The 24975-nt window shown below is 38.1% G+C and overlaps 1 protein-coding gene across 1 annotated transcript in view; it reads left to right on the top strand.

Moving 5' to 3' along the window:
- PHIP (pleckstrin homology domain interacting protein) overlaps positions 1-24975 on the top strand; it is a 108463-nt gene that overhangs the window by 794 nt on the left and 82694 nt on the right. Inside the window, exons 5-7 of the mRNA XM_034060633.1 lie at positions 10279-10429; positions 10544-10642; positions 18669-18829. Of these exons, the coding sequence (XP_033916524.1) occupies positions 10279-10429; positions 10544-10642; positions 18669-18829 (411 nt within the window). The remainder of the gene's footprint in view (positions 1-10278; positions 10430-10543; positions 10643-18668; positions 18830-24975) is intronic.

Below are 24975 nucleotides of genomic sequence, written 5' to 3'. Positions count from 1 at the left end.
TTTTTTTCAATTATATTTTTTTAACATAACCTCATCCTCGTCCTTCCCTTTTCCCCCATCCTGGGGGCAGCCGCGGGGGTCCCGCCGGTGCCGCCTGCGCGGGGTAAATAACAACAAGCACCCAAGCCCCGGCGCGGCCTCGCCGGCTGCAAACAGAGGTACGTCATGGACGCGGCGCGGGCGGGCGAGAGCGAGCGGCGCGGGGCGGGGCCAGCGCGGGCAGCGGGCGGGCGGCCGGGGCCTCGCCGCCGGCAGGAGGGGGCGCTCTCCTCCGCGTAGCGCCGCCCGCCCGCCCGCCCGGCCGCACAATAGCTCCGCGCTGCTGCCGCGCACCGGCCCCGTGGTGAGGCAGCGGGAAGAGGTCGGGACCCGGGCCGCTGTTCCGAGGAGGGCTCTGTTCCCCTTCGCCGTGTTGTTCACTGGTTGGGATCGACACGGCCGTTTGGGTTTGGTGTGGCCTTCCCGGTGCGGTGTGTGCCCCTGTGTTGTATCGTTTTGAAGTTTTTATACGATGTATCTGGTGTGTAGGAATAACAGGTTCACAGGTTCACATCACAGATTTAAGTGACTTGTGTCGGCGTCCACCCCACACCTCCCCCTTTTTTTTTATTTTCCCTTAATTCTCTGTGTGTGCTTTTCATCTTGGGTGCACATCAGTGATTTGAAAGTGTTGTCTGTGTGAGTGGTATGGCTCTTGCTAGCTGAGAGGGGCCTGGATATGTTTTTCTTTAATATACTATGAACTGCAGTAGTTGGGGAAACAGCAATTAAGATGTCTGAATTTTGTCTGTTAGCAACTTGTTGCTGGTGTTGTTTTTGTTACAGGTGCACTGTTGTGTAATGTAGTCTCTGGATTTCTGAATAAGATTTCAGAGGAAAATTGAGCCTTCCTTGTAATATGCGTCAAAGCAAGATTTCCCTTTGGGCTGGTTGGTTATGGCAGTTCTGAACTCCAGTCCTTCTGAGACTTAGACCAGAGAACTTTTGAATTCATACAAAAGGAGGCAGAGCAGTTCCCATCTCTAATGCATCCAGTAAATACTACTGGCGTATATATTACCTTAGTTATCGTATTAATGTTACAGTATGACTCATAGGTATTTATTACACTTGGAACAAGTTTATTTAGTGCATTGGTTTTCTCTGGAGCAAGAGGTAGATTGGCCCAGGCACTTTAATGCATGTGTTGTGGAAGAATTGATAGCAGCTGACTTGTTGAAAACTGATTCATACATACTGATAGTTTTCAATTTTCCTGAAATCAACCATCATCAAGAAATTCAACCGTGAATTTCAGAGTGCTGATACTTTTGTATTATATAGTGTGCTTTATTTATCTGTTTGCAAGGTCATATTATTTCAGGTAATAGTCAGAAGCTGGCTGGCAAAACTTCCCATGATTCTTTCTCTTTTTTTCCCAATAAACTACGAAGAACTGCAGGTATACTCTTAGTGTAGAATGGATTTGGGTTTCTTCTGTATAGTCAGAATGCAAAAGGATGTGACAGAGAGAGGAAAAAGGCATTTTGAAGTTTGAAGTAAGAAGACTTGATGAGAAATAAGTTTATTCAGACCCTTATTTCCAAGAAACATGTCATGTTTGTTGGAATGTTGGTGTTTAGTTGTAACACATATGTAATAAGATGTACTTCCTCAAAATTTGGACTTGATCCTGGGTACAGATGCTAGATGGTGTGATGCTGACAAGCACCTTTCTCTTTTCACAGTCTTCAGTTCCGAACAAAGTTTCCTTAGACTTCTAGATAAACATTTATATGCCCTTGTCCACTTTGTCACTACCTACATGTTGGGAGAGGTCGGAAAGAAACTGGTTACTTTGTTCTTGATACTTTACTCCATCCTCTCTCTGCTGTTACTTCAGTTGTCAAAGATACATGAACTTTGGATTACTTTACATTTTAGGCTTGTGAAAGCTGTCACGGAAGTGTATTCGCAGTGTGGCAGTTACATTTCGTACAAAAGAAATGTTTTTCACTATGTCTTGTTTCATTAAACAAAATGCTTATTTCAAACCAAGGAATCTGTTAAGGTAGAGAGTGACAATAAGCTAATCTTCTGTTTCTACATTTTTATTATCTTTTTATTACTTAAATCTTTTTCCCAGCTTTAAGATGCTGCCTCTTTTTTTCTGGAGACTGCATTTTTGTTGTGTTTTGGTACCACTTCTCAGACTTGAAAGCCTTGAGCTTTCACTGAACTTCATAAGAAGGAGCTGTAGCGGGAAAAGCTAAGAAATAAAAATACCGGTAAATGTAGTGTTGGATGTCTGACTTTTGCTCTTGACGTGAATAAAGGCTCTGTGTAATATGGGTGAAATTTTATCCTGGGCTCTGTCTTGTTGCTTGCAAAATCATGTATTTTATTATGCATCTATTAAGGTGCATAACTTTTAAAAGGTTCTGTCCTTGTTTTGAAAGCATTTACTTAGCAATTCTTATTAGAACTAACTTTCTGTTACTAGGCTAAAATTCACAGCCTTAGATACTTTATTTCTGTCACTTAATTTATGCAAATAATGTTAAATCCTATGCAATTTTAATCTTGTAAATTACTTTCATTTTTCTATTTGGTCAGTGAAAGTAAACATTTCATCATCTTATAAGCTAACACCATGTTGTGCGTCCTTGTAATGCTACAGGAAAATGAATGTGTTCAGAAATGCTGTTAGAATACAGTTTACATTCTGAAGTGATCTTTCTTGAATTCAGAAGTGTACTATTTCTCTAGCATACTTTTTTACAGCCACCATTTGTCATATGTATAAACTGCTTGAATCTTGCTTTGAGAGTGTGGTCTCACTTCAGAGCACCAGTCTCAGTTTTGTGTGTCAGTATGAACATTTCTATTTGTGTGATAACCAAACACTTTCTGAGAACTGAGTACATGGGTAGGTCTCAGTCTGTGTGTACCAAGGTTGGTGGGTGTCTCCAGCAACATATCTCGGGATGTTTTGAATTCTCTTGCATTAGGTGAGACTTTTTAACGGTAAAGCCAGCTGTTTTTGTCTTCTTTTCGAAAGACCCAGGATTTCTCATGATGGGGGACAATAGGAGTTAACAGCTCACTTTGGGAGAGCAAAGCAGCCCTGCAAATTGTTTATAGATTGTGGTTAAAGATGTTGTGTAAGTATTGTGTGGTTAGGCTTTAAAGCACCTTTGCTAGGTCCTTGACACATGCACGAGCTGTGCGTCATCATTTGACTCCAGGGTAATTGTTTTTTCGCTTTGCAGTTTCAATGTGTGTGTAGCTGCTCTAATTGTACACTGCAGATCAAAGCTGTGCCATCTCTGCTGTATCCTTTGTGTGGACAAGAGTGCTCATCCCAGCATGCGGTTAGTCACATAAGGGAGCTGAACTGTCTGAAAAATGCCAGTAAAAAAATAGTGCAGCTCTCCTCTTGCATGCAGCAGTGTGCGTCCTACCAGCACATTGAGGGATGTGATAGGGCTGTGCTTGGAGGGCTTTGGCAGTATGTTAGTGTTGCTCTTTTTGGGAGCAGAGTGGACTTTAGATGGGTGAACATTAAGACTCAAAGCAACAATTTAAAGCTACCATAGAGGGTGACTGGATTTTTTGTTTGTTGTTTTTTGGGGGGAGGGTTGGTGTGGTTTTTTTTTCTTTTAATTATTATTATTATTAAAGATCTTCTAGGTTACAAGCATCATACTGTGCATTGGTTCACTTTTTCTTGCTCAAAATATTAATGTGACTGTCATTTTCACTTCTGCATTAGAATTTTGTTTATGTTGGTGATGGTTGAGGAGAGAGAAATAGGAAGGCAGTGTGACAGGCTTAGGAGGTAGTATGCCTTGTTCTCAGGAACAGAACATTTTATTACAATTTTGCTCACATTTGTCCTTTTCCTCTGCCCACAATTAAGTGTGACTCAAAGTGGAAATGACAAAATGGCTATTTTCAGGCCATTCCACTGTTCTTTTTGGTTATGCAAAGGTATGTGAAGTTACAAAGTATCTGTGGGACTGGGACACTAAGTCCCTTACACAAACGATGAAATACAGTGCCTAAACCACTTTTACCAACATAGTAAAAGTCTTTTAGATAGCATTGTGGTTACTGTTTAATAATTCTGCTTCTTAATAAGTAATCAGATAGCAAGTGGGTTTTTTTTTTTTTCTTCAGGAAATGTGCAATAAAGGTATTCAAAGACATAGGGAGCAAAAATAAAACTTGCATTGAATCAGACATCTGTGTCATCACCTAGTTTCTGTTATTAACAGTAATTTGGGGAGAGTATATTCAGTGCTTTGGAAGGTGGTCTGAGAGACTGGAAGTAAGAAAACCTGTGAAATCATTGTGATCTGTGGCTGTATTTTTGGTCTTAGTCAGTCCTTCTGTTGGACATACATCAAGTTAAATGACTTCCTTTTAGTTCTAAAAGACAAACATTTCTGTTCTACAGATTATTCCCTTACCTGGGAAATTTAGGTGATGTTAGAAGCCTCTCTGTTCAAACTGTTAAATTTTGATGATGAGGAACTGTTCATTGTGCAAAATACCACATGTTTGTTTGTTCCACGGATAACCAGGAAGATTACCTAAGTGACCTGCTTTGTGCTAGTTCTTTCAAACTGTACCTAAGGAACATTGATGAGAGATGGGATAAAGAGGTATATCAAGTTTCTAAGGTGTAACTTTTCTTAAAAAAAAACCAAAACAACAAAAACTGCACAAACCCCCACAAATGCATGAGTTTAAGATGGGCAAAAAGTGCTTGTAATCTAACAGTAATAAGCATAGGCGAATGTCTTAGTTCATAAGGCTGAAAATACTGCTATTGTTCATACTTTCTCATGTGGTAAATAGCAAGCTTGCTGCAGTGTATTTTTTACTAAGTTTTTTTATCTGCTCTGGCCTCACACCTGTTAAAAGTGTTAAAATAGTTGGAAAAATTGTATATTCTTGGGATGTCTGGTTTCATACAAGTCTCTTTCATACAGAATCACAGAATGGTTTGGGTTAGATGGGACCTTAAAGATCATCCAGTTCCAACCCCGCCCCATGGGCAGGCTCACCTTCCACTAGACCAGGTTGCTCAAAGCCCTGTCCAACCTGGCCTTGCCAGGGATGGGACAGCCACAGCTTCTCTGGGTAACCTGTGCCAGTTCCTCACCACCCTCACAGGAAAGAATTTCTTCCTAATATCTAATCTAAGTCTCTCCTCCTTCAGTTTCAAGCCATTCCCCCTTGTCCTGTCACTACATGCCCTTTTAAAAAGTCCTTCTTCTGCTTACTTGTAGACCCCCTTTAGGTATTGGAAAACTGTTATTTAATTAGAGGAAAAAGTAATCTTGCATTAAAATAATAGGCATTCCCATAGGAAATGGTGATGAAGTATCCATATACTTTTAGCTCAAAGATAATTAGAAAGTACCAGAGAAATAAATATACTCTGGAGGAAATGGTTAATTCTCCAGTTCTCCTCTCCCTGTTGTTTGTTGCTCTGCCCCTTCAGCCCCCCAAAGGAAAAAAAAAAAAAAGAAAATCCTTCGGGCAAAAATAATTGCACTTCATTGCAATTCCTAATTTTAAAGTGATAAGGCACTTGTTAGTGGTACAGGGTACTCTATTAGATTGATGGTTTGATATTGTACAACAATTACTGTAATTCAGTTGGAGATTGTTTTGGGTAATATGTTACATAGCAGAATAGTTAAGCCAGGATAGCTACTGATATTGGCAAGATAGAGCTCTTGCATCTTGAAACATAGGTAGCTGACTGACTCTGTTTTGTTGTTAAATGTCCTTGTGTGGAAATGTGTTTTTCTGAAAGATATTTACAATCTGACTTGTAGTAAAGCATGTTGTTAGCCTGGGGTGGGGGGAGACCCCCAACAGCAATACATCAGAGAACGTTTCTGTATGCTTTGTGCTTAGAGCAGAATCCAGGATAGGGTCATTTTTAACTTTATGCCTAAAAAATAACTGCATTATGTATTAAAATTTAACTAAAGAGTCTAGGTCAAATCATGATTCTGTTCATGCATTCACTGTGATTCTGATGCTGAATTATTCTGCAGAGTCATGCAGAATGAAAATACAAGCACTTAAGTCTGTTTCAAAGACAATAAGGATTTGACTGTTTGTCCGAATAGCTGTGGAGCTGCATTTTATGTATTCCCATGGTTTTTGTTTGGAATAAGTAAAGTTGGGGTAGTAGGTGAAGGGTGAAGTTGAAGATAATGCTTCTGTTTGTTTTCTAGAAAATATTATTTGCGCTTGAGATCTGTATTTTTTTTTGTACTTGCTAACAGAGTTCTGTTTTTTATTAATGTTTAAGAGATGTTACTTGTCTTATGCGAAAAGGCTATTCAAACAAAACCATCTCTTTATTATACTTACAAAAACATATCTTCTGTGCATTTCTGTTGGAAGAAAGAGCAGAACTAGGTGTTGCAGACAGTCTAATAGGAGGAGGAAAGAAATCAGCTAGAATTTCAGCTAGGTGGGATTTGCAGCATAAAAAACAAAGAACAACTGTGGTGCTGTTTGACATCACAGTTTTGGCATAAAATTTTAAAATTCCTTTTTTTAAAAGTCCAGTTCTCGCTTTTTCTTTAGAGCTGTTTGAATTTTAAATACTTGTACATCTGTTATTTTTTTCCCTTTTACTTTCTCCTCTTGGTATTAGAGATTGATATCAAGACAAATTTCCATCATTCTGTTGCGTTTTAATAAGCTTTCCTGTTTCTGACAAAACCTGTAAAGTGTCCTTTTAAAAAATAATTTAATTTCTTTTGTCACTGGAATCTGACTTGCAAGTGTTCTTTATAAGGGTTGGTTTTCTTTGTTATTTGTTTTAGGAAAAGGACTTGGGGTGGTGGGTATATTTTAAGTTGGTTCTAGCTTTTTATGTTTTTTCAGGGTAAGATTTGTCTCCTGATAGGCTGTACTTTAGAAAAATGCAAAGAATTTTAGCTTTCAAGCCCGTCTGTTTAATGTATTAAATAAAAGACTTCCTTACCTTGTCCTTTCTTGAGTTGTTGCTGTAGCATTGCGGTTCTCTTCTGCAATTTTTTTTTGTTTTCCCTTTCCCAGAAGGGAGGAATCAGGATTAAGGTGAATTCCTGTTATACACTTTATTTGTGACTCTTACTGTAATGCTGATAGTCACACATACAAATTGTCACTGCAGCAGGCTTCCTGGAGAGGTGGTTGCTGCTCCAAGCCTGTCGGTGTTGGAGGCATATGGACAATATGCTTAATACCATGCTTTAGGTTTTAGTGAGTCCTGAGGTAGGCAGTTGGACTAGATGATTGCTGTAGGTCTCTTTCAACCGGAAATATTCTATTAATATTTTTAAAACAACTTTGTTGTTGTTTTGTTGTGTTTTTTTTTTTTCTTCTGATGGAGAAGAAAGTGCTACACTAGAGAAAATTATTTAGTAGCCTGTTTTTAATAAATATTTAATTTCCACTGTTTATTTCTTTACAAATGAGAAAATGAGAAAGAAGAAAGTCCAAATAAACCCATACCAAGATAAAGAGGGGGTTTTCCTTGGTGGATTTTACAGTGAAATGAAGCTTATATTTTTATTATTAAAATGAAGTTGTATAAACTTTCTGGAACTGAGAAGTGTTTAGATGGCCAGCATCACTCTGTATTTTTTATAGGGGTACAGCTCACTTAGTATTGTTGAATCAGTTTGTTAATGAGCTGGTCGCAGATGCTGCTTAGTAGCAGTATTCAGACAAATGCTGTGCAGAAGCATCATAAAACTACTGCGTAATTTGATATAAATAGCTGTTTTGACACAAATGGACTTACATGAGGAGAAACTATAGTGTGGGTGTAAGGTATAGATTAAGATCTTTAATAAGCATGATCAAGAGTAATGCAAATAGATCTCCCTTTCCAAAACGTTTCCTTTCAAAACTGCAGGAGGAATTGAGCCTACCTCGTTTTTGTTAAAATAAAAAATGAACACATGGCTTATGACAAATCATGAGAAGTATGACTCAAGATGTCAGCTAGCAGTAGTTTTGGAATGTGTCAAAGCCGATTTGCTTAATTTACTTTAGACTTTGTGAGGATGTGTAAATGGTTTTTGAGCAGGATACAGTGACAACTGAATTGCATATGTAGTTCTAATACTTGCAGTGAAACAAAAAATAATTCAGTAATTATTAATCTTGGAGAGACACGTTCAGGTTCTGCAGATGTGAAGTCTGTTTTCAGGTAGAATTATGCAAAGGGCAGTATTTAAGTTTTTATGCTCTTTTTGGTAGTAGAAGAGGAGAACAAAAGCTAAGGAAATTAATCAGGGCTGTTGGTGGCAGAAAGCTACGTAGTTTTGTCACCTCTTACAGCTGTTCTAATATTTTAGGGCTCTCAAGCATGTATTTTGACTGATTCCTCCTGTAACTAGGAAAAAAACCTCAGGTTCTCTTTACATCTTGCGGATAAAAATGAATTGGAATAGCAAGTTCTGAATTGAGTAGATAATTTTTTGCCAGCCTTCTAATGATGTTGAATTTAGGCATTTTGAAGAGTTGATCTGTGCAATCAACCGTAACTTGATTAAAAAAATATATGTATTTTTTAATAAGAGGCTTTTTCATTTTTTAAATGACTTACAAGATTCATGCAAGCTAACCTTTAGAGAGTGAAATTCCAGCAGCTTGCAAGGCCTTCTACAAATGTAACATAATTCACAGAAGGGAAGCTTTGCTTTCCTGGAAGCAGCTAAACATTTGCCTGCTGATGGGAAGTAGTGAGTGAGTTTCTTGTTTTGCTTTGCTTGTCCTGCAGCTTTTGCTTTACCTGTTAAACTGTCTTTATCTCAACCCACGGGTTTTCTTTCTTTTACCCTTATGATTTTTCTCCCCCACCACACTGAGGGGGAGTGAACAAGCAGCCATGTGGGGCTGAGCTGCCGGCTTGGTTGAACCACGGCAGGAGTAAAAGAGAAACTTCACTTCCTTCACTAGAAGGTTGTGTTGGTGGTGGTGGGAATTACTGGTGTAAGCAAGGCTTTTTCCAGAGTCTTGTTTTCAGACATCAGCACTGTTTATGTTAGCAAACTGCTGGAGTACATGAAGCGATTGTAGCGTGTCAGCAAGATAGAATCACGTTTGTTGAGAATGAGGTAAATTCGTGTTAATTAGGTGTAATATAGATGCATCATTCTGCCTAAAATGTCAGTCAAGGCCTTCACTAGTTGCAGAGTAACAAAACATCACAAGCTTTTACTGCAGTGCCTTTTTTTTATCTTGTTTCTGCAAAGTAAAGCTGCGAAGATGTATTTCAGGCTGTGTGAAGGATAAAACTGCTACGCACTAGATCCTGTACAAGAACTGAAGAAAACTGAATTTCTACCCTCCCTCCTAATTTTTTTATTTTAAATTTGCTTTGTTTTTGTCTAAGCTGACAGTAGCTTATGCATTTTAAAAATGCTGTTTCTTAACCAAGAGCTTTATAATAGGATTGTACTGTTGACACATTTGAAGCTTTTTTCCCTTTCTGTTTAAGATGGTCTAGTATTTTAGTAGTTCAAAAGAATGAACTGTTTTTTTTTCTGGTCAGTCATAAATACTCATTCAACACTGCTATAAGAGAAACTCTTTTGCTGATAAGAAGAGCTCGTTTTGGTGCTGTGCAGTTGAAAACAATGAGCAGTTGCCAAACTGGTCATGTTTGTAGCCTAATAGAGGATCATGCATACCAATTTTAAAATCAAATTGCTTAAGCCAACATTTTCAAGATTAAAAAAATAAAACCCAGTTGTGAAGCTTCAACAAAATCTTGTCACTTCGGTAGGTTGAGGGAGGATGTTTTTGAATTGTCTTCTACAAAGCAGCGTTATTTGTGGATCTTCCAAGAATTCTGTAAATAGAACCATAGAATGGTGTTGCTGTCCTTACAGTGTTTATCTCATCTTTATCTTAGAGTAACTCAAATTGACCAGATCACTATTTAAATATAATATTGAATATATGTACTTTATATTTTGCACTGTGATTATAAAGGAGCTTATTAGTCTATGATCAGCTGTGCCTTAAAGTCAGAAAGTAGGAAATACCAACAGTTCTCTTTGCAAAGTGGCATGTGTTGAATAGAAGAAGTAATTAGGACCAGCTGGAATGAATTAACGCACTTAAAGGTCATTATTTGTTTTCATCCTTCATATACTGTGATTTTTTTTTTGTGAATTTGTGTAGCAATCTGAAAAAAAATCAGTAATTTTTCAAAATTACTGGGTTCTTTAGCAGACGTTTTGTTTGCTCTTTCATAAATAGGTGAAATATTACAGACACTTGGCACCTGACCACTTGCTTCAAATATGCCATCGACTTGGACCTCTTCTAGAGCAAGAAATTCCCCAAAGTGTCCCTGGAGTGCAGACGTTATTAGGAGCTGGCAGACAGTCTTTGCTTCGTACAAACAAAAGTATGAAAAATTTATGAGAATTTTGAGAGTTCTTGATATTTCGTGCCTCTTCTGAATTTTTGCATGAAAAAGTGCTTGCCTACATTGTGTTTGTGTAATTTTTTTTTAAAACAGGTTGCAAACATGTTGTATGGAAGGGATCTGCTCTTGCTGCGCTACACTGTGGGAGGCCGCCAGAGTCCCCTGTAAATTATGGCAGTCCACCTAGTATAGGTAAGTCAGTTTTATTCTGGCATTGCCATTACCTAACTCCAGGTTGATTGATTATAGCGAGGATAAGAGCTAAGTAGTAGTGCTGTGTGTATTTGACCTTGTTTGTGTTAGATACCTTACATTTAGTATCCATTTTATTAAGATGTATTGTCATATTTGCCAGTTTGTATGTGGGGAAAAAATGGGTATTGTAAGTTAATACACTAGTTCTGCTCTGAATCTAATTTTGTCTTTGAAGGATGAAGTGGAATAAAATACATTTCAGCAGTGAATGCATACAAGTAAAACTTTTTCTTAAAAATGTAGGAAAGCTGTCAGTAGATAAATAATTAGTAGTATATAACAACTTAAAACCAGGAGAGTGTGGTCTGCAACCATTGTTGGGGAGAATGAGTAATGTAAACTGGTGATGCTTTTCTTTGGAAAGATGTGTCTTGAAGTTATTTTTTCTGCTCTTTGGTCCATTCAGTAATTTTGTAGCCATACTTTAGTTTGCTGTGCTGTATCATGAAGCATGCATGTGCTGTCTGTACAGATGAAATGTAAACTGGTGATGCTTTTCTTTGGAAAGATGTGTCTTGTTGAAGTTATTTTTTCTGCTCTTTGGTCCATTCAGTAATTTTGTAGCCGTACTTTAGTTTGCTGTGCTGTATCATGAAGCATGCATGTGCTGTCTGTACAGCTGAAAAACTGAGAAGCTGGGGGTCAGAGGTTGTTTTTTGGTTTATTTTTTTCTTTCTTAGTTATTTTTAAGCTTTCATACAGTTGCTAAAACATGTTTTAGTTTTCAACCTTTCAACAGAAAGATACATGGGGTTGTTTGGTTTTTTTTTAGTTGCTAGAAGAATTGAGTTGTGATATTTTAGGAAATTGTCATCCTTTTAATTTCATCATGAATAGGAAAATGTGCAAAATTACTTTTGTCTTTTCATTTTTTTCTGCTGATGTCCAGGGAAGGGGGAACGACTAAGACCATATTACCAGTGTGGATTATACAAAAGCAGTAGTGATTTATACCAAACCAGTAGTTACGGATAGATGTGCAGTGTGGATGACAGTGGGCAAAAACTATCCACTTGATTGGTTCCTGATCAGGTGCACCTACTGCAAAGACGAAGGTTTCAGTCTTGGAAAGAAAGAGAAGGCTGAGTATATATATTGGGAAACTAATGACTAACAGTGTACAGACATATAGCTAGGTGCTTTTTGGAATAGAGGCATATTTAACGTGGTAACTTGCCATTACATTTTGTCAGTCTCTGAACTCCTTTCAGAGGCTGTTGGTAGCCTGTAAGTTTTACATTGATTGTGGCATATATGTATAAATACATAAAATATGTGACTGAGCTGAATTTTTGCTGTTTATATTATTTCTAATGAACTCAAATCTCAAAATGCATACCATTACAATTTACCCAGAGAATTAGTTTAAAAGCATGATACAGTTGAGAAGCTTTGATTTGGTCAGGTGTCAAAAGTAATTGGTTGTCATAGTAGCTCTTTCATTTTAAAGCACAAATTGGATTCTTTCAGTGGTATTTCTGCAGATGCTGGGAATATAGGAAGAAAAGATGGTTTTGCTGGATGTTTAGGGCTGAGTTTTCAGAATCTCATCAGCTAGTATGTGTATTGGTCAGAGTTAGTTCACTTAAATGCTCATGTAGCACCTGCAGCCGTTCAATGTGGTTTTGTTTAGAGCTGCTGTTTTGGTATTTACGTAGAGAGTCGTTTCTGTGTCATGCTCTAGGTGTGGGGGGAGAAAATGCTTGTTACTGAATAGAAGAATTCCCCTTTTGAGTGGTTGTACATTGGCCTGAATTGTAAACTGACCAATTGTAAACTTGGAAAATCTTGGGCTAGATTAGTGGCTATTTCTGCAAGGTGACTGCTGCACTTTCTAATAGCTAAGATTTCTGTAGTGGTTGCCTTACCCTATGCCTCCAGCATGCCTCCTATGCCTATGCTTTACTCCAACACTTTCGAATATTTTTGGGAAATCAGAATGGAAGAGGAGTGTTTAGCATTATACTGTAGCTTGCTCCATGGTATACAGTTTTTAAAGGGAAAAAGATCAGTGAATGAAATCCATGGCAGCTGGAGTTCAAAGAAGATTGTAGAGCTGCTGTGGTAATAGAATTAAATGTTAAGAAGAATAATGTCCAGATTCTCTTTGGGGAAGAACGAGTAAGGCTTTCTAAATAAATGTTATTGTTATTGAACCCTCCGCAGAACATTGAATATTTGCAAAATTACAGTTATTTCAGCATACCACTTTTTTCATGACCAGTGATTTCCTTTTCCAAACATTGAGATAAGTGCTGGTAACAATGTTTTCAGCTGTGAAGTACATTCTAATTTTTTGAATGTCTGGTTCAGAACTCTGTTAAAACATTTGGTTTTGATTTGTCCTATCCTAGTCTGATCCTCTCAATGAAATCGTGAACTGCAATGACACTTCTTTTATAAACTGAACTATAAAATTTTGTTCTGTTTCCTTAAGTAATTTCCTGTTTTCCCCATGGAAGCCCATAATTTATGTGTTTATCCAACAACAACAACAAAAAGGAACCTATTATTCTTCAGGCTGTATGTATTTCAGGTGGAGAACTGACTAGTGGTTGAGGAATAGAAAACATACTGAAGTCTTTGTCTTGGGCAGGAAAACTTAATTTGCGTTTCAGCAAACATACTGAAATACTTGTTTGTTTGCTAGTGTGATGAATCCATGCAATTATGATGCTATTAGGATAGTCTGTAGAATTAAAATCTTGTGTATGTTGTGCCAGCAACCTTGTAGCTGGTTTATATGCAATTAAAATACAAATATGTTATTTTCCAGAAAACTACACAGTATCTGTAGAACGTAATAAAGAGAAACAAAGCTTCAGTATGGAATAATCTTTGTCCAGTTGTTATTACTTGTGCAACATAATCTAAAAAGTTGCTGAATTAAGAAAAAAAGAGCTATATCATATGCTAATTTTTGATGGATTTTTGTGGGGTTTTTTGTGGGTTTTTTTTTGGTTTTCATTAAAAAAAAATCGTCTTTGATGCAGAAAGGAAAAACAAACTCAGTATTTTTCAGGAACTGCTGAGAAAGCAGAGAACCAAAGCACAAAGCTTAAAGAATTTCCAGCTCAAAGCTCGTGGGGAAGCTGGCCACTCAAGTGTGAAGACTTGCACAAGACTGGCTGTTTACCCCAGACATTGAAGAATGTTGTTCCTGACCACCAAAAATAGTATATCATGGTCTTGCTGAATAGTCCACCTCAAGAATAGTTCTGAGGCATTTTGTACTTTTCTGAGTTTCTTCTTAAATGATGCTGCTGTTTTGGCTGTAGAGAAAATGAGAGGTTTTGAAAGTGGTGCAGATCTCTGTTTCTAGAAATACAATAAATGCATCAGGCCTAAAAGCTAACCTAAGAGGACTTCATGTAACTTTATTACTCTGTTAATTAAAGTAAAAATATCTAAAAGACCATCTTGTGTTAAAGTATCTGTGTAAAAGTGACATTTTGTTACACATTTATTCAAGTCTAAAGTAAATTATACTAAATTACTTTTGTTGTGCAAGAAGGAATGAGCTATAGGAGTCTTAAGGAATTTACACTTTGAGTAAAATATGAATTGAAAAAATATATCGTGTAAGCAGAGGGGTTGCATTGAAGTCAGGGAACAGTTTGGAAATGGTTTTGATTGTATAACTTTCATTTGTTTTTGCCTTACACCTTTTGAAACACCTCAGATTCTGCCTGTATGAGTTAGAAAGGTTGGCAGTTACTTTTATTGGGTGAATTAATACTCATATATAATAATAGTTTTAGATGTTTACAGAATTTTTTTATTTTCATAAATGCTCCAGTAAAAAGTCAGTATACTTCCATGAAATGCCCAGAGACAGGCTCTGGCTTGATCAAATTGCTGGTTTACCCACTTTCATTGGTTGACAATGATGTATAAGCCAGGAGAGCCGGAGTACTGCATACAGTTTAGAAGTTGATAGAAAAATGGCAGGAAAGTAGAAGTCAATTTAAGCTGCTTTTTTTTGACCTTGGACATTTTTACAGAAGAGGGGGGAGGGAAACCCCAGCAACCCAAAATTGAGTGTTTGATCCATTTAGTCTTACTAACCTGGAGAGTGGAAGGAGTCCAGGTGTCTCTTTATAGATATATATATCTATATATGTATATACTTATATATATGTGTTACTAACAGCTCTGAATTCTTTGGTATTCATTAGAGGCTTGTCTAGGCTCTCAAATTAAGGAAACTCGATTCAATATGAGTAAGAGTTGTAAGTGAAATATGTTGTTTAGGTGTCCTTCCAGGTTTCTTCTGAATTTGGTTCTGTTTTTGCATGACTGGAAGGGGTATGCAGGTGGATTCTGTTCCTCAGAATAGAACTTTCATTAGTTAAATACAACTCCAGAAAGGAAGAAAATGAAAGAAAAGTTACAATGATTTTTGTGTACACTTTTTTAAAATGTAACTTACACTTGGTACAAATTAAATTTGCTTTATCACTAACTAGTGGATAAAGTAGATTATTGTCCATCATCTTTAAGGCATATTTCACACCCAGGACAAGATCATGTAAGTAAGCCGATGGAATCGGTCACTTTGATAAAATTGAAAAAAGAAAGCCAAGAGGGAGGGGAAATCAACACATTTAATACTGCCATATCTTTCAGACCCCCAGATTTATTTTCCTTCTGCAGATCACTGTTTTTCTCTGAGCTGCTTGTTCTGCTGTGGGGAGAGAGTGAGTTAGAGACATTCTAAAACTTTGAAGGTATTCAGTTGGTGCCTGTTGCATACCTTTTGAGTGGGAGAAAAATCTACTGTTTTGTAAGTCTCCCTGAAAACTCCCACCACTTTACTTTCAGCAGCTTTATGTTTGATTTTTAGATTGCTTGTTCTGAGGGAAACCAAGCAAAGTCATCTTGACTGTTTGAGATACGTGGGTTTCAGATTGAGGTTGTTGGCAGCAGTGAATTTTAACAAAGTGAGATTATAAAAAACAAAGTTCCATTTTATGAAGTTGTTTGAAGAGCCCACCTGTCCATTCACAGTTTAGGTTCCTAAGTGGCCCTTACAAAAAGGGAATTTAAACTCTTAGTGTTTAAGCTTAGAGCCTTGTTTCTCACCCTACCCTGTTTTTGTTTTTTCTTTTACTCTTGATTATTGTTGAAATGTTCATGGTGGTCAGGGGAGCTTCCTGAGGACTGGATGAGCACAAATGTCACTCCTGTCTTGAAGCAGGGCAAGATTGAGACTGCAGAACTAAAGGAGAGTCCTTCGTGCCTCAGTCCTGGGGCAAGTGATGAAGAAAATACTCTGGAAGCCAAAATCCTAAGGTCAGGAACGTGGCTGAGTAGTTGACATTAATTTGTGAAGGAGTTGTGGGTGACTAGCCCGGTAGCTTTTTGAACAAGATGAGTACTTTGGAAGATAAAGGAACAGCAGTGAATGTTGTTTATGGCCTCAGCAAAACTGTCTAAATAGGCTCCCATAACATTCTCATTGACCAGCTGATAAGATAAGGCAGAAATGCTGGACCCCAAGGGTTGTGATCAGCAGAATGAATTCTAGTGACTGGAGAGGGCCTGTCACTCATGGTGTACTCTAGGGGTTGATACTGATAGAGCCAGTATTGTTCAACATATTCATTAATAACTTAGATGGTGAAACACCATGTTTTGCAGATAATGCAAAAAATAGGAGTGATTGATGGATCGAATGGTCTGTGCTGCCATTGAGGGGACCTCAGTAGGCTGGAGAAATGAGTCAAAAGGAATCTAATGAAGTTCCACTAAGAGAAGTGCAAAAGTCAAGGGAGGAATAACCTCATTAATCAGCAGACACTGGGGGCCAACAGGCTGGAAAGCAGTTTTGCAGAAAACAAGCTGGCTGTCATGGTATTGAACATGTGAGATGTTGAGTCTGCAACATCTTGCCACACAAATGAAGCAGCATCCTGGGCTATTGGAGGCAATGCAATGCCATTAGGTTAAGGGTGTTCCTTTCTCTCTGCTCAGCTCAGGCAAGATCATACCTAGAGTGTTGGGTCCAGCTCCTCAGAACAAGAAAGACATGGACAGAGTGGGGTTAATCTAGAAACAGACTAGGCAGATGATGAAGGAATTGAGGTATCTGTCATAACAAGGGGAAGAGAGCTGGGATTGTTTAGCCTGGAGAAGAGAAAACATGGGGGGAGTGCTGTCAATGGGCATAAATACCTAAATGGGAGGGTGTGATGAAGATGGAGCAAGACTCTTCTCACTGGTGCCTCTTGGCAGGACAAAAGCTTATAGGAAGTCATTGGTTCTTTTATCCTAAAGAGTTAGCTTACAGTTTGGATTTATTGACAGAACATCTCTTCAAATTAAACTTTTAGTTCAGCTTTTTCTCCGTTTTTGTAAGCTATACTTTCATTTGAAGGCATTGCTAGAAGCTGATTTCCAAAAGCTATTGCCATCTGACATTAAAAACAAGCAGAATGTAACTTCTGAGTAGGTTATTGTGTAAGTTCACTTTATTACTGTGACAAACACCTTCATTCTCTTTGTATATGCATGTGTGTGTTTGGGTTTTTTTGTTTGTTTTTCTAGGGGTGCGTGTTACTTTTTGTTGGTGTGGGGGTGGTTTTGGTTTTGTTTTTAACCATAGGATGATTCGTCAGAAACCAAAACTAGATTTATCTTGTGATTGAATTAATCCTGGTTTCCTGCTGTTCTAAAGTAGACTCTTGGCAAGAAAGAGCTTTGTCATAAAGCAAATGCAACTGCATCTTTTTCTTGAAAGCAGGGAAGGTGAAGAGGATATAGTAGAAACTTAAGGCAGTAGTGGCACATTGATTAAAAATGTCTGTCCTCCACAGCTAATGATCCTGCTCCTTCACAAAGCATCTTGAACTGTGAAAACTTCCTTGAATTCTTGGGCTACACAGACAGTTAACCAAAATGTTTCAGGGCTGTTCTTACGGCCTGAGGCCAACTGGCTTGGCAGTTGTCCATACCACTAAGTGCTTTTGCTCCTTATAGAGTAGCTACAATCCAGTTTGCATATTTAATGTAGTTTGACCTGTGCTGACTCATAAACCAGTGTCTGGTTGGTCTGGGCTAAAACCAAGAGGTGCAAGAGGTGTGTAGCTGTTCCACAGTGGGTGCTAGGAAGTAAATGTTGTATCACCTGCTTTATTACCATTCTGTGGAGGATAAAATGTATCACCATTGCCATTCTGTGGTCTGGTAATGAAACCGGGAGCTGTTTGACTAATGTCTATGTATATGCATGGATACATAAGTGTTATACTCTGCATTGTCATTGCATGAGTAGCAGTTTAAAACTAGTAACACTGAGTTTTATTTTCCTTACTGAAGTTCTTGATGGAAGATTTCCATTTTGTTAAAATGAAGTAGATTCCTGCTCCTGGACCTGCTTAACTTTAACAGTAAATCCCAAACTCTTCGAATAAGGTTCTGTTAATAAAAAAATCGGAGTGTTCTGTAAGGTTTTGATAGCTTTGTATGTAAATTTGTTTGGTGGTTTTTTGTTTTGTTTAGCTATAGTGGGTAGCAGTATTACTGACTTGCAAGTGGTAGATAAATATTTGATTGCTTAGAAATCAAAAATCAGGTTGTCTTGGAGAAGATTTGAATGTTTAGTCATATTCAGTTAGTAGCTGTGTGGAAGCTCTTAAATTTACTTAACTCCACTGTGGAAGCTGTCTCAGTTCTCGTGAGTTTCTCACTCTAGGTATAAAGTTTGAGCATTGACAGTTAAAAGATGTATTGCAACTTTATGCTCTGTCTTCCATTTTGGTACTTTTTTGATAGTCTGTGTCATAGCTACTTTTGTATATATTTTTCCCCTAACTAGGGCAAAATGAGAGAATTACTATAGTGACCTGTTCATGTGGCAAGTGGTCCAATGTTGAAACAAGCTTTCCATCCTGGAGATGTATTTTAGCTTATGAACCCAGTATAAATGCTGTCTCTTCTTTTTTCTTTCCTCATTTGGTAGTGGATACCCTATTTTCAAGAAAACTAAATGGAAAATACAGACTTGAACGCCTTGTTCCAACTGCAGTCTATCAACATATGAAGATGCACAAACGAATTTTAGGACACTTATCTTCTGTATACTGTGTAACTTTTGATCGGACTGGCAGGCGAATATTTACTGTAAGTACAAAATCTTTACTTCTGCAGATCAATTTTTTTTTAAGTACAGATAGCATCACCTGATTGTTTCCAAAACTTAAATATATTGATATTGTGTGTCAAGAGCAGATACATGCTTTAATACTATTGCTGTCATATATGTTTGTTAATAACCATGCTGGTTTGCATGTTAAAACAGTTTGGTCACACATGTCTTAAGGCTAGATGATTTCAGACTGAACTACACAGATTAGCAAACTCATTTTTTTCAGTAGAAAGGAATTACGCTATGTAGATTCTTTGCTTTAGACTTGTTTTCTGTAGCAAAAACATAAGCAAAAGGATGGACCACCACTGCAGCATTTGATTAGGAGGTTAGGGAGGACAACCAATATGTAATTAAAGGTTGTTTTGACTTTTTTCTGTAACTTTTGTTATATTTAAAAGCATGAATATTAAGTTTAACAGTCTGGTTGTGCACTTAGATTTGATACAGTGTGTTGAAGGAAACTAGAAAGCTGAAAATTCAAGTGGTGTGTTCTAACAAATGTTGGTTCATAAGGAATTGTCTCAATAAGATCCCAGGAACTTTTTTTTTTTTGGTACCAGTGTCTTAATAGTTTTAACTATTTGCTTTTTGTTGTTAAAAAAATAAATATTGGAAGGATGTCTAAAATCAGTACTGAAACTGTGAAATTACAAGTTTCCCAAGGAATGGGAATCATAAAAACAGTTATGTGTCAGTGTAAGTTGGATTTCTTGGGAAGCAGTTAATTTAGTAGAACCAAAGGTCTCATACACACATACCTTGTGCCAGTCTTGGGACACTTTGGTTGCCTTCATTACCTTCCCACAAACCCTGGATGTAATCGATACTTTTGTGCATGCAGGAGTTTGACTCGGTCCTTTCTAACCTCATGGCAGATAACACCAGCAATGCAGGTGGAAGTATAGTTCAGTTCTGCTTTATGTACTGCACTCTTAACCTCTCAAATTCTGTCAAGGTAGTAGTTAATATAATTCACCCTTTTGCCCACACACATTTTGCTTTGTTGATGTGGGGTTGCAGAAACGGGACACTTGCAGTGTTTTGTTCGCTTTTCGCTTCAGGCATCGCGGAGGCTTGTTTCATATTTCTTCAGCTTTCATTGCCAAGCTCAACAGTCATAGGCATTAAATTCTTACATCTTGTAGTTTGTGTGGTTAAGCTATCAGGAAAATGGCTCTGTACTGTAGCTTTATTTTGTATGTGACATGGCAGAATGGATTAGAGATTTCATGTGTGTAAATTGGCTGTGCTTACCCTATTCACCTTTAATCTAAGAAGCACAAACAGAATTTTTTATTCAAGTGCATAAAACTCCTTGTTAAGGTCTTCAATTCTTCATTTTTCTAAAACTTACCTAAATCTCTCTTCTTCCAGAGATATACTATACTTCCTCTGATGTGCATCTGGAGCGATCGTTCCTTGTTGCACATTCCCTTATTTTCTGCAGACTTATTTAAAAATGATGAAGAAGAGAGAATTCTCTTGACTGTAAGAACAATTTGTTTCCAAAAGAAGATGAACCTGAAATAAAATGGAGGGAGCAGTATTGCTTCTGCTGTAATTCCATAGCTTTGCTGTCAGCCCTTTGCTGACAGATATACTGGTGTCCTGGTATGGCTGCTTGAAAAAGGTCCCAGTTTAGATCATGATTATTTAAATCTAGTGCTCAGATAAAGTGTCCATAGGAATCGGTGGTGGCTGGTGAATATTCATTTTGGAGAGCCTCAGAACTTCTTACTTTTGTGTTCTGAGGTAGATCCAGGGTTTTTTGTGTAGATGCTTAAGTGGTTGTTGGCAAATGGAAAACCAATGGGTTGGATTCCATTTTCCAGTAAAACCCAAGTTGCTGTAGCTGGCTTGATGTAGTCAATGGATCAACAGTCATGAACTGTCTTCTTGTAATTGCATCTGTGTAATGAAATGGTGCCAGTTCTTTTCAATCTAGACCACTACGGTTACTAAAGTCTCTAGTGCAATAAGGAGAAATAGGAATTTATAATGAAAAGCACACCAAACTTCATTCCAGACACGTCTGTTGCTAGCATGTAGATTTGTGTGCATCAACATGGAATCGTTTTTACTCTAAACCCCAAGCATTCAGTGTGACATGAACTACAGGAGAGGTTGGTTTAGATTTATAATTGGTTCTAGAAGATGCATTGTAACTGTTTCCTTTTCCTCCTGGCCTCTGAGGATTGAAAGCCTCTAAATTCAAGTTCTTTTTATGTTCTGCTTGAAATTAAAAGGAAAATGAAGTGATCTCAGCACACTTTTGAGTCATACTCTTCTGGGAGATGTTATGTTTGCTAGGAAGATGATGCTCTTAGTTTGCCTAAAGGCAATGAAAACAGGACATTATGCAGTTCTACTAGCTAGTAGGTCTGTATTGGGTTTTTATGTCAGGGAGAGAAGGTAAGGGTAAAAGGGTGGCATGAGAAGTTGCTGTTGTAAGCCTCTTCTGTATCTGATGGAGCCAATGCCAGCTGGTTTCAGGACTGACCTGCTGCTGGTCAAGGCTGAGCCCAACAGTGATGGCTCTAGTGCCTCTGGGATAACGTATTGAATGAAGAGGATAGCAAACCTGGTCAACAGGATTTGCAAGAGAAGAATGAGAATATGTAAGAGAATCAACTATGCAGACCCCAAAGTCAGTGCGGAAGGAAGGGAGGAGGTGCTGCAGGCACCAAAGCAGAGGTTCCAGTGCAGCCCATGGTGCAGCCCATGGTGAAGCAGGCTATCCCCTGCAGCCCATAGAGGTTTGTGGTGAAGCAGGCTATCCCCTGCAGCCCATAGAGGTTTGTGGTGAAGCAGGTATCCACCTGCACCCCATGGAGGACCCCACAACAGGCAGGGAGATGCCCAAAGGAGGCTGTGACCCTGTGAGAAGCCCACACTGGAGCAAACTACAGGCAGAACCTGTGTCAGTGTGGAGAGAGGAGCCCAGGCTGGAGCAGGTTTGCTGGCAGGACTGTGATCCCATGGGGGATCCATGCTGGATCAGTTAATGAAGAACTGCAGTCTGTGGGAAGCACTCACATTGGAGAAGCTTGTGGAGGACTGTCTCCCATGGGGGGGACCCCCACACTGTTATTCCTCCTGAGAAGGAAGGAGCAGCAGAGACAACATGTGGTGCTGGGGGGAAGGTAGAAAAAATCAGGAGTAAAGTCAAGCCCAGGAAGAAGGGAAGGGTTGTGGGGGAAGTGTTCTTATGATTTGGTGAACGATCTCTCTCTGTCCTTACCTTGACCCATGAGCCTTTTGTTACGTTTTCTCTCCCCTGTCCAGGAGAGGAGAGGATGATAGAGTGGCATTGGTGGGCATCTGGTGTCCAACCAGGGTCAGCCTACCACAGACTTACGCAGTGATTGTTTCTGTTTGTATCCTTGTATGCTTTTCACAAGGTATTTCTGAAGATCAACCTTTTACACATTGGTTTGTCAAATTTTTTCTTTTGGGTTTTCGAATATACAAAAATATTCATAATACACAAACTATGGTAATTTAGGGGTTTTTAACTATAATTAAGGCATCTGTACTTGCAAAGACCCAGCTAAAAGACCTATCAGCCATCAGTGAAGAAAACCTAATTATTCGTGAGACTTTGTATTCTGCCTGTCTTGAGAAGCATGACTTGTAGAACAAGGTGATGGAAACAAGCATTGTCTTCTCTGGTTCCTGAACTACTTAACTTTCTGGCTGCGAAGAAAGACTGCTATCTCCATTTTCCCTACCTTTATCTTCCTGTCTCCTCTGAGGTTACTCTTTCTAAGGAATAATAAACAGCATTGTGTAATAGCCTGTGTAAGATTTCCAACCCAAGATTAATTTGGATGTTTCTTGCCAGTTTCATTTCAGCCCACAAGTGTGTGTAGTAGTAGGAAAGTGAACCAGTTTTACTCCATACCTTAGCAATGCTGTCATTAGTTCTCTTGATGCTGAGCTTGTTCTAGGATTCACTTTTGACAAATGCTTTTTAATAGGCACATAATTCATAGCAGTTGCAGATATAACCTTGGAAACCTGAGCTCTGATGTAAGCCAGTGTCTTTGCTAGTACAGCTGCAACAGTATTTTAAGAGTTGTGAATTGTCCCATTCAATTCAGATAGAGTTCAAATAAATTTATTGGATTATAATATTGTTATCTTGCCAAGATGCTACAGAATTTACAATTTTATTTGAAGTCATGTTTTTTTCTTCTTTCCTTTTTTTCCCTTTCCTTTTTTTCTTGCTAAGATTTGCTAACAGTCATTTTATTTTCCTCTGTAGTGGAGACATACACGCACTCTATAGCTATACTATAGTCAGCTGGTAGGGAGCAGCCTTGTTTTATGCTGATGTTCTTTCCTTGGTTTGCTGTTATTAAATAGACCTCTGAGGACCCTCCAGGTGACATTGTGTCCCAGAACTAGCTTTTCTTTTCTTGCTGACCTTTTTACATATTTAAGCTGTCTATGTGCAGGTTGCTGCCCATCAGTTATGCTCTGCAGGCAGCATTTTAGGGCTCTCATAATGCAGGGTTTTGATTATTGGTTGACTTCTTCTCTCTCTTTTATTTCTTTTTTTTCTGTGCTTTGAACAATCTGTTCATCTGGTAAAATGTCTGCAGGCTGTAATCTTACTGTAAAGTCAGCAGCTTATTCATAATATTGATCTGTACAACGTGAGAATTGCAGAAGCGTGTTTGATGTAATATGTATAGTTCTGTCGATGGAGTATTTTTTAATTAATTTGTGCAGCCCCAAGAAAAACAGGACCAGTGGTTTGAGGTTTCTAGACTATGATGCAATTAATGTTAATGGCTTGGTTCTGTTATGTATGTACTGCTTTGAAAAAGAGATAAATCCACATGCGAATTATTTTCACCTTCTGTAGCATTTTGGAAACTTGGGGTTCTGCGTTCCCTTCTGCTTTCAGGTCTCTTCTGAGCAGTGAAGCTATTATTTGTCAGCATCAGTTTTACACATACACATGTGCACAAACTCCCTTGTTGTCTTCTCCGCTTCTTGGGGTGTTTTGGTGGTGACTGCACTTTTGAGAAGAATACACAAGCTTTTTCATGCTGTTAAGTCTAACATCATGATAACAATAGAACAGAATGAGCTGATACTATTAGTCAGATAATCATTAAGAGTTTCAAATTTTCTGAAGCTTTAGATGCACAAATGCAAATTGGAATGTAGAATACAGGAAGAGTTGCAAGAAACTTTGTGAATGGCACGGGTAAAAAATCCAAATCTGACAGCTTTATAGAGTGCTCTTAATGTTTGTTTTTAAGGAAGCAAAAGGATTAAAACTGAATCTGCTTAGAGCTTTATAAACTGAGTTTAGAGATAAATGGCCCTATTTTTCCTCTAAACTGCTTATAAAGCTCTAAACAGCAAGTTTGCTAGTTCTGTTGTAAACCTGTTTTCACTTGTTCATTGGAATTGATTTGGAAGTGTGCATTGTTGAGTTTGTTTACCTTCCTTTTTCCTTCTCTTTAGCTTCTTAGCAACTTACAAGTGAATATAGCAAGCTATAAGTGAAATTAGCCTCTGTATATGTGGTTGTCAAAAACATTCTGTGACTGAGCTAATCAGTTATGTTTGTTTTTGGTTTTGTTTTTTTTAAGCAAATAACATTGTATGTCTCTCAAGGTATTTTATAGGAGTCAGATTAACAACTGTGTTTAAATGCAGTTCAACAACTGTCAATTCAAAATGTCCTTGAATCTTCCTTTTTTCTTGTAGAAGTTCTGTATAGGTGAGCATCTTTTTGGGAGGTCCTAAGTTCTACTTATTAAGACCTGTTTCTGAAGGAAAATAGCAGTAATGGTAGAATAAGGTGTACAGTAGGTTCATTAGTTCAGTGGATCTGAATCAAAACAAAATCAATGATCTAGAAGGAATGGTTATTTTAAGGGCTTGTTTAAGATTTTGAGAGAGAAAGAGAGCAAGCTAGAATACTGAGCACTTGGTTTTCATACATGTGCAGTCTGATGTGGTGGGGCATAGACTGCAAGCACTTTAGTTACAGTTTGCGAGGATACAGTTTGAAGAAGTTCTGGTATCTCAGGAGGACTTTTGAGGTTCACACCAAGTAATTGGATTTATACTTAGGTTGCTGAGTTGTGATTAA

This window comes from Melopsittacus undulatus, chromosome 3 (genome assembly GCF_012275295.1).
Source record: "Melopsittacus undulatus isolate bMelUnd1 chromosome 3, bMelUnd1.mat.Z, whole genome shotgun sequence".
NCBI lineage: Eukaryota > Metazoa > Chordata > Aves > Psittaciformes > Psittaculidae > Melopsittacus > Melopsittacus undulatus.
The sequence above is the reverse complement of the archived record's forward strand: the minus strand, read 5'-3'. Positions and strand labels throughout refer to the sequence as shown.